Raw genomic sequence first — 16028 nt, 5'->3', positions numbered from 1 at the left:
TATGCAATCACCTGGGTATTATTAACTTAAATAGAGCATAGAAAGATATGTTATTTATATAACAGAAATACATAATATTAAATTTAATTTTAAGAGCGCTGGTACTTTTTTAGTAAGATATCACAATACTTATTAAAGTATTTAATAAAAAAATATATTTAATATTAATACAAATATTCTAGCAAAACACTACAATGAAAGTCAATAGATGATTAATAGTTAAACCATAACATCTTAGTATCATGGATAAATAGATAAACTAAAAATGATTTAGTATTTATATAAAAAGTAAATATATCTACTTTTTTTTTTTATACACATCTACATTAGTACATATGTTCAAATATCTAGTCAACATAATAAATAAGGGAAAGTAATGATAATGAAACCACTAAAGTTAAAAACAAATGTATAGTCAAATAAGGTAAACAAGGTTGTAAAAAAATAAAAAAGGCATAATTAAATACTCCATTTTTTTTCAAAAACAGAATATTATTTAAGTAGTAATAATTACCCATAGTATTAAATAATAAACAATAATGATAACCTTATCATTACTTACTTACACTAATATGTTACATTTAATTTAATTCCAAAAAAATTACAAAAGTGATTGCATCTAATGAATCAATAGATCAAATGACCATTTAATATTACTATGTACAATATAGATGTCACTCAGGATTTTTTATTTTGTTCCATTTTCATTGAGGGAGTAGAACTTGTAATTGTTGTACGAATTTCATCAGAAGTTAAACTCTTATTAATAATTCTAAACATTTTCTGAGTACCCGATACCTGATCATTATTTGGTTTCATAATAGATAATTTTACATTAGAGTTGACTGGAATTGTTTTTGTTAAAGGAATTTTGTCAGAAACCACTAATGAGTGATTAGAATCAGGCAGACGTTTTACAATATTACTACTTGCACCAGTACTCTTTAAATGATTAATAATCATTGGTTTAAAATTATTAGTTTTACCAATATCATTATTGGTCTTAGCAAGATGGTTAATTTTGTTAGCTAATACTTCTTCGGTTACCAAGTCTTTACTTCCACCACTAACATTTAATGGATTTTCATCATCATTTTTTGGTAATTCAACATACTTAGAAAAATGTAATGTTCTGGAAATTTCTTGTTCATCTTGATCACATATTTCTAGTTCTTTAGCATTTATACCATCAACAGCTATTAGTTTAGATACTTTTGGGTTCGATACCATTTTAACATCATTTAGTGAACAGTAGTGGGTATTAGTATCTGAATTATCATTTTTACGTTTTCCATAATTTACCTTAGATTGCTCTTTATTGGTTGGATAAACAGTTACTATACTTTCATTGTCATTTTCTTCTTGTTTTTTTAAACCGTCTGTCTGCATTTCTTTTTCATTATTATCAGCTAATACTAAATGACCATCAATTTTAGCTTTCTCTACAGCAATCAAATGGTTTACTAAATCTATAGAATTACCATACGGCTTTTGAAGTTCATTGAAAAGTTCATATGTATCTTCATCAATATAAGCTACATGTGTGGCTATTGGTTTCTTTGGATTCTGATTATCATTAATAGATTTCGATTTTGAAGAAATTAATGGTACTGCAGGTATTTCTTTACAATTATTTACATCATTTTTATTCTCAATTGGTGGTTGTTTAGAAACAGATTCTGCTGCACGATTCATTGCAATTTTTCTTGCACGTATTCTTTTCGATGGTAGTGGTTTATCGTCTTTAACATATGAAGGGAATTTATAACCATTTCGCATACAAATTCTGAAATAAAAGTAAGTTAATAATTAAAAATATAGAGTCAAATCATGGTTAAATTAACATAATATTATACACCAATACACAAAATTCAATAAAACCAAGCTAGTGATATTTAAAGGACAATATACTAAAAATATTATAAATCTTTTTATGTTTGAAAATCAATAAAAAAATAATACCTCACAAGATAAACAAACTTTATTTCTATGTACAAATACATTTGATAAAGTATACTACCGTCCACCCTCAAAAAGTGGGCTTAAGCTCTGCTTATAAGAGTAGCCCAGTGAGTTAGTGTAAGTGTAAACTACATAAAATGTATCATTCATTAACTGTTAAAGCCATGTTTTCAGTATTGTAAAAAAACAGACAATTATGTAATTACCTTTTTATAACTGTATCACGAAGCACTATAAAGTCAGGTCGATCATCAGTATCTATATTTTTAGTAGTACGCCAAATCAAATACACACGACAAGGTTTGCAAATGAACAAATCTTGGTGAAGTTTAAATGCTATTTGATCTTCATCGAGAATTTGTTGAAACCTTTGGCGCTCATCTCTTATTAGTTCAAATTTTAGTAGCGCACGATTTCCACACAACTGGCATTGACTTACATTCATAACCTACACAAAGAAATATTTTCTATTACTCTTTCATTGAAAGAACCTTGACTATTTTATTAGAATAATGTACATCGTCATGATGAACGCTGCAAATAGGAAGTTCTGTCTTTTGCTGCCAATCTTGAAAAACTATCTAAAATTCAAAAATTAAACAAAAATTGTTAAAGAAATATGATAGTTATTTAGATTAGTTAAGTAAATAGGTTTCGATTTATACATTTCACTATTAAACTAAAAAACAATTCGTTTTTTTTTAAATTTTTAATTCTACAAGTTAAAACATTTTTATTATTCCTTATACCTATATTTTCTGTAACAAATTATTCCAGACAAATTGAATGAAGATGCATGTTTTCTATACGTTTCTAGTCCATTTGACTCTGGCTTGGAATTTGAATACATACACTATGTGACTCTTCAAATAACTTAACCTATAACATATAATGTATCCTCTCTTTCACAATACAACTCCTTGCTCTCCTTGCTCCTTTATCATTGGCTTTATTTATTAAACATCAGAATGTAGTTTGAAAATAGAAATTAAGAGTTGGTGTCATGCATAGCCCGTAAAAAAAAAAATCTATAAATCTCTATGCATCTATAATAGTTTTATATATTTTGTGTGGTAACAATTTTTCTTTAAGAGAAAAAATGAGCATCTAATATTTAGTATAATGGAACTCTCGCATTTACTTACTCCAATTCTTCCAAGCAATTTTTTTACTTTTTCTATCCATTGTGACTTAAAGTTATTTGATGCTTGTCGCACACAACCCACAACAATGCAACCACTTTGTTGTATTGATTTTTTCCCACTTCGTTTTTCAATAGTACGAAAACAAGTATCACACAGACACGAGTCCGGTCCAATTAAATGAGTAACATCTAAATAAAAATTATTTTTTTACAACCAATCATAATAATACAAAAACAATGTTTTGTTCAGATAAATTTTAAAATGTAATTTAAAAAAAATTGTATATGTTATATTTAGCCCAACTCCAGATCACATCAGGCCAAAACTACGCTCAAAAAAGTAAAATGAATAAAAAGTTAACAACCCTTCTCGAGGAAAAGGCTTGATATTAAATTGGTTTGTCAATGTTTATCCATAGTACTCTATCTAAACGATATCTGCCACAAATTTGGAACTAATAAAACTTTTTTCAAAGATTTAGAGCAGTAAAATTAAATAATATGTAAATTTGCTAAGTTTTTCTTGATTTTGACGAGGAAGAAGTGAGAACTTTTTAAATTTGCGGCATAAAAAAGTATGTTTTATTAAAATTTCTCATCTATAGGCTTGCTAAATAAATAAATCGGTTCTTCGCTTTAGGGACTATGTATTCAAACACGAAAATAGAAAAACACATCATTCTAAAAACAATATATCTCAGCTTCAAGCTAAAAGTCACATAAATAGATTAAATACTACATTACAACATTATCTATAAAGAAGTAGAGGTGTCAGTTTTCTTACAGTGTGTGTGTAATTCATGGGGACAACAAAAATAAAACGGAAACAAGGTGAGTGAGAAATTACCTAACTTGATTTTAGACACAAGGGCAGAAAAGATTTAAAGAAAAGTTTACATAAGCACACCTTTCTGTAAGCGTACATAATTCAAAACAATCCTGCACAGGAATATAATCGTAATTCAAAACAATCCTGCACTGGAATATAATCGTAAGATGGATGCAATATGAGCAATAAATACCCTGCAAACGCAAGAAAACTTCTCTGCACTCTTTCGAGTTGGCATGACTTGGTGGTCATAAAATTATCCCACACAACTACTTTGTATTCGAAGATATAACTCACTATTGAGCAATACAGGGTCCTCAAATAGATGGTAAGCTTTAACTCAGAAGCCATACATATGATCAAACCCAAAAATTAGTTATGAAAGCAGTAAGTTACATTACAACAACAAATTGTACTTAATTCATTTAATTAAGTATTACAAGTAATATTATACATACTCTCTAAACATGCTATTTGTTTTTCTGAACTCTTTATTTGTGCAATATGACAAGGTGTATCTAATAATCCGAATTTTCCATGACAGTAGCTACATTTATGCATGCAAGTACGGCCAGGATGAAACGAAGATCCAGACGTTCGTTCTGGTATTAATATAGGTCTAAACATATACACAATATTAAAAATTATAGGTCAGATAAAAAAATTATTTTTATTGGTATACATAAATTTACTAACACTGCAGTATGTTTCGGGTTATCATTTTTATCACTTGAATATTCTAATAAAAATGACCGCCTCAAATTGTCTAAAATTAAAAAATATATAAAATTTAAAAAAAATACAATTTACTAACAACTTTTAAAAGTTGTTACCTGAACTAGATCGGGATGAATCTTCTTCAAATTTATCATCAACAGTTGCTATTGGTGCCTGAAATATAACAAGCTGATTAATACTATTAAACTTAAGTTTAGTAGTTGTTATTGAAATATGTACACATAACTAGTATTTTTAATTTTTTAATAACACGCTACCTAGGTATAGGGTTATTTATTTTACAGACAAAAGGGCTACGAAAATATTCCTTTATTTTAAAATTGAATGATATTCGTACAAATATTAAGAAAACTAAAAAAAAAATTAAACATATGAATATGTTAATTTTTAATATTACCTTGGTTTGAATTGAGCATTTATTTGGTGATAATCTATTTTCATTGCTGTTATTTATGTTTTGAATTTTATCAGCTGGTACTAAATCTAGTGCAGACAAATAAGTAGCTTTTCGCCGAATGGCATTTCTATCCAATTCTGGCGTAGTAGTAGATTGCTTGGAAATTGATGAATGTTTTTTCAAAATTTGGCCTAAATTAATTTCATTAATATTATTATTGGATGCTAAATTAATAGGTACTTTAGTTTCATTCAATTTTTCAGCTTCCGTGGTTATTGATGATTCATTTTGTAAAATTTGGCTTACATTTGTTTTGTTGTGTTTAATATTACTTTCTGAATCAATTAATGACTTAACATCAAAATTCAATTGTTCTTCTTGCCTAGAGGCTGTTGACTCATTTTTCAATTTTCGGTTTAAATAAGTTTCATCAATATATTTTTTAGGTACTGAATCAATCAGCGTTTCAGAATCATTTAAATATTTAACATCACAAGGTGTTTCTAATTTTGAAAGTTTGTTTTCAGACAAAGTAAGATAAGCAGACGATTTAACTAATAGCTTTGGAGTAACTAATCGTAAAACTGGTAAGGTTTTATCAGGAGACTTCACAGGTGATGGTCGTTCGCAAAAGTCATTATCTATTTTACTCAGTAAATTTTCATTTGAAGTTTGAGTATTATTTAATCTATTGTGTACTTCTGAAGAGTCTGTGGAATTATTTAATGTTTCTGAGGAAGAATCTTGTTTTGTAGAATCAAAATCCACATGATTACTGTCATTTTTATGAAAATCATTTGCTTCAAAATCTTTACTAAGCATGTTTAAAGAAATATCACAGTAAGTTTTGTCAACTCCATCATTACTAAAATCAATTTCAAAATCAGAAGATTGTATGCTTAGTTTTTTTTTATTTTTACACTCCTCTTTACTGACTTTATCTGGTGTTCTTTTAGATGTGCTTCGAGTAAGCCTACTTGGTTCATTAGAAATTAAGTTTCTCAATGATTTATCAATCTCAGGAGTATCACTTAAATTGTTAAGGCGCTGTTCTGCTTGATTAACTTCTTTATTTCTAGCTGATCTATTTGCTTTTTCTTTAAGGAAGTTAGCATTGCATACCACTAAGGAACAATTACTCATTTTTTTCTTATTTTCTGCAATGAGTTTATCAATTGGGGACATTCGAATCATGTATTCAGATTGTACAGCATGTTTAACATGACAATTATTTAGATCATTATATGCCATCCTTATTTTTTCTTTATATTTTCTACTAGAAATAAGATTATGTGGATAGCACCGTTCTTCATTGTTATACCTGGGTATATTTTCATCTGAATACCAATTGCAAGATCTAAAATTTTCCATGGATAGTTCTGAAAATTATAATTAAAATCAACATTTAGATAATAACTTATTTATTAACTCTACAGAATAAGAAAATTACACATTAAAACATGCTCAAGAGATTTTGGTTTAGAGAACAGATTGATTTCAGTATTTTTTTTAGCAACTGACATTTTGGATGTGAAATACAATTTTTTCTTTTTATTGTCAAAATGATCCCATAAAAAAGTTATTTTTTGGTGGTAGATGTCAATCTATATTATATCCTAGAACAGAAATGTTGGTATAATTGTAATCTTACGAATCAATTTAAATCAAATAATATAAACATAATGAGTAGTAGAATATTTTGTTATTAACCACTAATGTGACTTAGGTAGTGTAACACACTCATACAAATCAAAATAGGTGCAAAATAATCAAATTGTAGGATATACAGCCTCATAATATCATAATTAAATTAAATAATATTATTTGTTACTTAATTGTCATTTGGTATTAAGATTAGCTACTGGAGCAATCTGAAGAAGTTCAACCTCTAATATACGTTCTAGTGAACCACCTCTTTATATTCACAGAACCAAATTGTCTTTTATTATACAGCATTAATTTTATAGACATATCAAAATTCAACAGGGTCATTCATAACTGCAGATCGTTTTTTAAATGTATTTGAGTTAAACCCTAAACTTAAAAAAAATACCATTAGGCATATGGATTTTTAAAGAAATAGTCGATACCACTATTGTGGTTCATAAGCAATATGTTGATTGCCATACAGTTGCTGGCGGGCGCACAGTTCTTTATTACTGTACTCCTATCGATAAAATATGGTCGACCTTCACCAAACGTACCAAGGGTTTGAACAAATAAGTCTAAAAATATTGTTCCAGAACCTAAATATTTGTTATGGTCTGGACATTAATAACATGAAATAATAATAGTGCCGTTGCCGGTGACCTCATGGCGTTAGTATCATACAATCATCATACCACGCCATAAGGTCGCCAGAGGAACAACTTTTATACAGTTGAAATTTTTAGTAAAAATGAATGGATCAACAGGATTAAAAACCACTGATGAAAGTATTAGACAGCTACTAGACACTGATGAAGATTAAAGTTCGTTCAGCGAGGTTGGCGACTAAGAAGAAGATGCGAATTCATATCATGAATAAAATATATAATAACTAATATTATAATAGATAACAATGCCGGGAAAATCAGTATCGACTTGTCATATCAACTATTGAGCTATAGCAGTCCCATACATAAGTCAATCAGAAGGTACCACAAAGTGGCAACTGAGCTTTTATTGAGGACTGCAGTATTTACTACTGCACTAACTCTAAATAATTTAAACATACCTCACAATAAACTTAAGATCATACAGGAGCATGAAGCATTATCGGAAGAAATACTTGAATTCAATTAACCAAAACAAAATAAAAATTTAGCTACACCATCAACATCAAGACACATACCAAGGCACATTCTCAAAGGAACAACCGAATGATAAGAGATGTTGTACATTGCTATAAAGATAAATCTACCGTAGTAGGTTCAGTACATGCCTGCAAAGAATTGAAAAGGTAACAAAATTATGTGTGGCTTGTGATTTATTACAAATACAGACTGTTTTAAGAGACATAATTTAATGCAATTAGTAATAATTGTTTTTTGTGTTTTTAATATTAAATTGTATAATGTTCAAATGATATAATGTATAAAGTTTTTAATGTTATATTGTTTTTAATAATTTTTAAATTTGTAAATAATATGAAATTATTTGTTTTTCATGTAAAAAATTGTTTATGTAAATAACATTTTTTAGAAAGATATTATTTTGAAAAAAAAAAAATGATTTTATTATAACACCCGACATTGGCATAAACCCACATCATGGAATCTAAGGGATGTAGTTATAATTAACTGGTTACGAATAGGCCACACTAGACTATCAGATAGCCACCTCATGAAAAAAAAACATTTTTGAAATATACTAAACTTGTGGTGAAACTCTTAGGCTTGTTTCACACGAACCACCATAAAAAATGAACAATTAATTTAAAGTTTTTACACACGATAGCGCCACCAAGTTCCAACAAGTTGGCCGTGCCACTTGTAGAAGCATGAGCGACCAGAAAAGTTGCGCCGCCATGGTGCCATTATGTGAAACAGGCCTTACAATAAAACACCTCATAATTGACTGCTGCAACTAAAAAGACCTAATAACTGTGCTACAAATCCCAAACAACTTTACAAAGCATTAGAACACTGAAGAAAATTAAAAAAAATATATTTTTTAAAAACAGCTAATTTATTTAACTTTATATAAATTAAATACAATTTTAATCAGTAATAAATTCATATTATATACTTATTGTTTACTACAACAACACCTAGAGTATAAGCTAATAACTCCAGTCGATAATACTTAATACTAATATAATAAAACAATTGTTATTTATAATAATAATTTTAGCATGGAAAATGCTTAAGCCTTTGTCTCACAGCTTGGAAACGGCACAAAATAGCGACATAAAAGTAGTGCGTCTACTCTAAACATATAATATAACGAGTCGTCGTCGTTATGCTAACGTTTTGGCCAGAACATATAATAAAGATTATACTATCGTCATAAATCACAAGGAGATTATAGATTAGAAATAATCACTAATCAGGAGCCAGTAGGCTAAAGCATGTTTCATTATTTATAATTTTAGCTGTTAGGCTTTAAGTAGACTGTAACTATTTTTATTTTAAGGGAGGAGAAAGAGTGGCCGAGTGGGTAAGACGGCAGTGCGTTAGCACTCACTGTCGTTAGTTTGACACCCGGTCACGGGCCCTCCGTTTGCCGGGCAAGCAATCGTTCGGTGAAAAGGAACCACCAACCGCCCTCTCCAGCAACAGAATGACAACCCGACCTGGACAGTGAATTCATCTAGAAACCATCAACTTATGATGGCAGTGTTGGGCCTTAAAGGTGATGATTATAAGGGACCTTATAGGTAACTGATTGAAGAGTTTCTAATATTTATATTAGATTGAATCTACTTTGTTATAGAAGTAAAAAAAATACTAACTTTCATTAACTATTTATGGTTATTGTAATTATACGACTTGAATCATTTTTGAAAATTATGAAAAAATATAACACTTGATTTTAACAAAATGCTTATAAATTATATAATTATTTAATATACTGTTATCCAGAAGACAAGAGTAATTTTTCTTTTTTAATAAAATAGTATTAGTAATTATGTTAAATTTTATATAAAGTAATAAGCTCAAATAAATAATGGTTTTCATTTTGGAATCCATACCTTCTTAAATATAACATTTAAATCACCAAACTTAAAGTAAAAGATAAAGCATTCATTTTTAGTAAAAGGGTCAAGTCTAATGAAAAAAATTAAATATGTATTTATTTCGGAGCCAAAATATAATTATTCCGACAATAAAATACAAAAATAAAACCATTCGTTTGAGTTTAAAAGGCAGTGTTCTTAATGTTTTACTATAATAATTAAATTAAGGGTATACAAATATCAAGTTACTATAGCTAATGCTACATTAAAAAAATTAAGTGGCAACATATCTAAAAATAATTTAATTTAATATTGATCAAAAACCTGTAACCTTTTAAATCATTTAAATATCCATATAATTCATGTCTACTACATGAAAATTAATAACATTAATACACAATGATAATACGTCAACAGATTTGTTATACTTTGTAATTAGTGTGAAATTTGATAGATTTAATAAGGGACTATATTTTGTACTTTACGTAAGTTTTAAGAAAAAGTAAAACGTATTATCATTCCTAATAACTAGAGAAGTATATGTGTTTAAACTATTTTATATACTTACACAAGTATCTTCAATGGACATTGACTTATAATTTTTTAACGATGTTCAACAATAACAATAAAATAATATTAAGATGAAAACTAATATAGTAATATCGCGGTCATGGCCGTTTCTTATCAGTTGAGCCGTGGTTACTATTTCAACGCTTATCAATAGAAAAAAATAATAATACAATATTTTTGACGCACATACCAGAACCATGAATAATGTTTTACAAGGAGAATAGCGAACATGTGAAAAATGTAGTTTATTAAAGTTATATCACGGTTATATCCACTTCCATTGCAAATTTCCTCATTCAGATTTCTGAATTCTGGGCTTTAGAGAAATCTGTCGGTCTAATTAAATGTTAATAAAAAAATAAAGAATCTGAGGAAGGTTTGGAGACATTTTGACCTGGTTCAAACTTCAATTTATAAAAAAAAATATATTTTAATAAAAATTAGTTTCTGTCACATAAATTGTTATTATTTTAATTATTTGCAGGCTAACCATCAAACTAACAAAAACAGTTATAAAATATATATTTACTGCAATACTTGTTTTATCAATTTCGACATTATTAATTTTGACGGTAATCTCACGATTCAGTATTCATTATAAGCGACGGTATTTTGAATTGTGTAATGAGTTAAATTTCTGTGTTTTTAGTCTTATTACAAATCTTTTAGTTTTGTCGTAGTTTATTTTAAAATGCTTGTTGGTGTGTTTTTAAATTATTATTTTCTAAGTTCTGACCTTAAAAGTATTGTAAACAATATAGAATATACTATGTAATTTACTAGTTATCAAAAAACGGCTTTCACCTATTCTTACGACAAAAATATTAACTGAAAAATAAAACCGACACGTATTCTTAATTTAACCTAATCATAGCGAATTTTTTAAATTTAACATCTCTACGGCCTAGACTCGCCTCTCACTACTTTTGAGGAGCTGTATAGTGTATGATCATGGTTGAACTACCTATTGTTTTAAAGAAATATTACCTATTTTAAAAACTCAATATTAATTTTCATTAAATTATATATTGTTATAATTATGTTTTCAAAAAGAAACTATGTTTCCTTTTATTTTATAGTAACCATGTACGATTACGTTATTAAAAAATTATAAGCTATATTAAATACGAAATTGTTTGAATAAATCTTTTTTTTTTTTTTTTGTGGTACAAGGTATCATAATCAAAGGCCAACAGTTGCGCGCGATTTACCAACTGAGACCTGAGTAGTGAGTACTGACCAGTGCTGAGGCGAGGGTCTTTAGTGATAAATCATAAATGAAAACATCTACCAAAGCCACCTATTCTTTATGATAATATCTATAAGCCTGGGTCTCTTTTTTTTCGATTACTAAGTATTATTTGGTGTCTTGCACCTGTCATCCGATAAAATATTTTCAATTTATTTCCAGATGGGTCATTCAAGGGAGGCCAATAACATCCTTTGTTTTAGATCCCAACATTTAAAAAGGGCCACTGATCAAAAGTTAGATAATAATCAATAAACATTTTATAAAGCCTTAACAAAAAATGTATTAATATACTACCGGGTGATTTTTATTGCTTTTCACTAGTTCACTCTTAAAATAATTGCAATTTTGTAGTGTTTCTTTTTGAAAACATTTTTATTTAAATTGTAGTACAATAATAGGAGCAATATCCAATTTTTTTTCTTTTTTAGTATTTTCTAGAGCTTTGTCAGCTTTTGAAACTTAAATGGTAACATACATATATATTTAATTGAATTTTTAAACTAAAAAAAATCTACTAAAAATGTTGATTGGTCGATAACAACTTTTGAATAATTATTTTTAGTTATTTAAATTAAAAATTAATGACGAGAGGTGGTGTGCGGTTGAGAAATACACGCAGATAAAAATAACTCTACTCTCTACTCTAAAAGTTAAAACTTTAATAAATTTAAAACTATTTTTTCAAAACTGGTTATTGACCAGATAAAATGTTTATCAAATTATTCTTAATTTAAAAATTTATTAAAATTTTAAATATTTATGTTACCATTTAAGTTTCAAAAGTTGATAAATACTAAAATACTAAAATTTGAATATTTTCTGATATTTTAATATAGCATAAACAAAAATGTTTTCAAGAAGAAAAACTACAAAATATCAATTATTTTAAGAGAAAACTGGTGTAGGGTGTTAAATAAATCACTCTGTATACTGTGCACTTTAGTCTGTATAGCGTGTAAACATAGATTAAGGTAAAACTTATGTGTATAATTTTTAGAACATCAATGTGGATTGTTATTATTATTGTTAATCAATTGTTTTACCTGATTATCATGGCATCAGTCATAAAACAATTTGTAAATGTTTTTCTAACCTAATTATAGGTACGCAAAACCCATGATGGGTTTAGAACAAAAACATTCATTAGCAAATTTATAAGTAAACAATTTCCCTGAAGGCTTTATGATGGCGAATCTTATACTGAAAAGGTTTTTAATAAATGTAATATTATGTATATATTAGAAAAAAATTGTTAATATATTTCATGGACAAAAACCTACTATTTATATATTATTTTAAATACATACAACTTCGTTATTATACATACAATTTCATAAATTCAGCAACTTACAGCCTTAAGAAATATGGTTTTGTTAAAAAACTAATCAAATGTCATTAAAAACTAATACTTTTTAAATAAAATAATACAACCTTTAAATTAATTCAACCAAATTGGTTTCTGACCAGACAAATTTTCAGGAAATTATCCTAATTGTAAAAGTTACCATTTAAAAATCTTCAAGTTAATAAGGTTTTAGCATATGAGGGATGGGACAATATTGTTGAAAAATATAAAAAATTTGGACTAACTATATTAACTGGGTTAACCAACCACTGTGGTTAAACATTGTGATTTTTAGTGTTTTGTCTAGAGCTTTGTCAAAGGATTATTTCAAACGAGTAATTATTTTACTGAATCGCTATATTATGATACTTCTAAAACAATAAATATTAATAGAATCCATATAAAAAATCATGCTTACTTAGATATGAACTCACCCAGCAAACATTTATGATCTATTTGACGTACATAACACATCTATTCATCTATTTTTAGGTCTATATAATGTCTACCCTCTACACGTGTATATCAGAAATAGGTGTATTTTTTTTAATGCCTCAAGACATCCACTGTTAGACAAATCATAATGTCTATTCGTTGATGTGTAAGTATATTCAACAATAGTAAGACAATACCTATATATATATATATATATATATATATATATATATATATGAAGCTATTTTCCCCAATTGTTCATAACATTTTACTATGTTAATTTAATTATTAGGTATAAAGCTTCTTTATTTTGTATAGATGTACGTGTTTTACTTTTGATAGGTTAGGTATTAAGAGGAAATAAAACATAAAATGAAATAATTTTTTATGAAAAGTATCTAATGTAAGTTTGATTTAACCCCTTCGTGCATGTTGTGCCGTATATGGCACAAATTAGTTTTTTGTTATTTGTTGCTTTGGAAATAAATTTATGACATAACTGCATAGATGGCCGAATTTGGCACAAAAAACTGACCCATTTTGATGTAAAGTACCTTCATCTAGCGTTAAAATTGTGAATTATAGATGAACAATAAACAACTGAAAATATTATCACCGCGTCGGGTAAAAACTATTTCTTTCATGCTATTATAACAAAAAATTGAAACTACCGAATTTAAAAAAAAAAAATTACTACCTTGTAGGGAATTTTGTGGAGAATATTTTAAAAGTAAGAACAGTTTTTTAAGTATAATAGTTTTTGAAATACAACAAAAACTTATTGTGTGCCCAATATGGGACAACAAGCATAAAAAGTTATTATAATTTGTTACTTACATTATTAAGAAAAAAAAATTATAAATACACAAATCATGTTTTTTAATTATCTTATAAAATATATATCACAAATAAATGTCAGTAATAAAAAAAAATTAATACCAATTATGACAACATTTGTTTTGAGTGCATATTGTTCCAGATATGGCACAAACAAAAATTGTGTTTTTTAATGCATGATGGCCATAAGTGGCACAAACATACATTTGGTGCGCGTTGTGCCATATAAGGCACGAATTAAACTTTGAGGAGAATTAAAGGGAAGCTGTGCTCAAATAATTTTTTTAATACTTTTCCCATAATCCTGATATATTTTAGAATCAGTACAATGTTTTTGGGAAAAAAATAAAAAGTCATGCATGAAGGGGTTAAATATTAATTATAAGATAAGTTTTAATTCATTCTAATTTTCTAGAAACTTTACACTAGTTGGGGGCTCCCCCTTCTTAGACCCCCGCCGTATCCTCCATAAGGAAAATACTTTGGAAAAAAAATTTGTTCAAGCTTGCTAGTGGCAAGTGTAATATTAGAATACTTTTATCGTAAAACTACTCGGTGGCGTAGCCAGGGTACCGTTTTGGGTGTTGTAATCTTTCCAAGTACAAAATAAAAATTTTTTAATTTTAAAACTAATTTTTTTTTTTTTACTGAGGTCTAGTGACTTATTTAATTTGATTATGAACGTCAGAACTAAGAACGGTGCTTTAATAGATTTATAGCGTGTAAATTTATACCAAATGAAGTGTCAAATAAGATTTCAATGTTTTTTATAAAAAAAATTTTATTCATAGAATAGTTCGTAATATCACTGTATCAGTCTGAGTTTTGAACAGGGTTGTTATACATACCATAATAATTATTACCATACCTACAACCTTGTTTTTAAAAAAAATTATAGATTATCATATTTTTAGTTGAAAACTATGTATTTTAGCATGAAACATGCTTTAGCCTTGGCCCCCAGCCCGAAAACGACACTAATTGCCGTACTAAAGTAGCACGCCTACTTTAAACGTATAATCTATTTATATAAAAATTAATTGCTGTTTCTTGGTAAGCACATCACTTGAGAACGGCTGGACCGATTTGGCACATTACTTTTTTTTTAATGATTGTAATAGTGCGAAAAGGTTTTTACGGAAAGAAAAATTGGAAACGTTGACCGGAAAATTTTAAAAGTTTAGTGAATGTTTATTCTAATAGATGGCGCTACGTGCTAAAATATCACAGCTGACATATGGATAGTTTGACATATTGCATACCCCCCCCCCAGCCGATGACAGGGCAACACAACTAGGATAGTCGACCTCATGTAGTTAGGACTTAGGAGTGTAAGGCAAAGACGAAGAAAAAGACTAAGGGCCGTATTCATAGTCAATGCTTAAGATAAAGCATTGCTTAAGCTGTACTTATAACAAGATTCATAAACAATACTTATTCATAAGTAAAGAAAAAGAATTGCTTAAACATAAAATATTTTTAAGGTAGGTAAATACCTACCTTAAGTACTGCTTTTAGCTTTATCACTCATTATTATTCAATTTGATTACACAAATAAATTTTCATTCCCATAGCTAACTGAAATGAAAGACGTCGAGTTTTACGAATTCGTAGATTTTTATCACCATTTTGGTGATATGCGTGTTCTTAAAAGATATATAAGGGATATGGAGAATCCGATAGAATTCTACAATGATGTAGAATTTATAAATATATTTAAATAAGTATAATATATATAAATACCTACATTATAAATAAATAATTTTGTATTGGGTATATTTTATTTATTATTGAATTATTTTATATTAGACTTTCTAAAGTAACTGTCATAGAGTTTATAATGCCTCTTATATATGAAA

General features: G+C 27.8%; 1 protein-coding gene across 3 annotated transcripts; it reads right to left on the bottom strand.

The window, feature by feature from the left end:
- Positions 1-349: 349 nt before the first annotated feature.
- Positions 350-10410, bottom strand: LOC126844626 (uncharacterized). 3 transcript variants are annotated; one of them, XM_050582939.1, is made up of 10 exons: positions 10299-10400; positions 6521-6686; positions 5071-6449; positions 4769-4826; positions 4632-4701; positions 4394-4554; positions 3108-3295; positions 2481-2543; positions 2169-2410; positions 350-1786 (listed from the first exon to the last, which is right to left on the bottom strand). In XM_050582939.1, the coding sequence occupies exons 3-10, from the start codon at positions 6439-6441 to the stop codon at positions 679-681; spliced, it is 3261 nt and encodes a 1086-aa protein (XP_050438896.1). In that variant the 5' UTR covers positions 6442-6449; positions 6521-6686; positions 10299-10400; the 3' UTR covers positions 350-678. The 3 variants fall into 3 exon arrangements, with proteins under 3 accessions (XP_050438896.1, XP_050438898.1, XP_050438897.1); XM_050582941.1 differs by having other exon boundaries at positions 6592-6686; XM_050582940.1 differs by lacking the exon at positions 6521-6686 and having other exon boundaries at positions 10299-10410.
- Positions 10411-16028: the final 5618 nt, after the last annotated feature.

The sequence above is a fragment of the Adelges cooleyi genome, unplaced genomic scaffold, assembly GCF_023614345.1.
Source record: "Adelges cooleyi isolate 19-005CV unplaced genomic scaffold, UGA_ACOO_1.1 ACOO_flye_CR_arks_rails_tigmint_CR_PRNA_651, whole genome shotgun sequence".
NCBI classification, from domain to species: Eukaryota; Metazoa; Arthropoda; class Insecta; order Hemiptera; family Adelgidae; genus Adelges; species Adelges cooleyi.
Note: the sequence above shows the minus strand (reverse complement) of the source record. Positions and strands in the feature narration are given on the sequence as shown.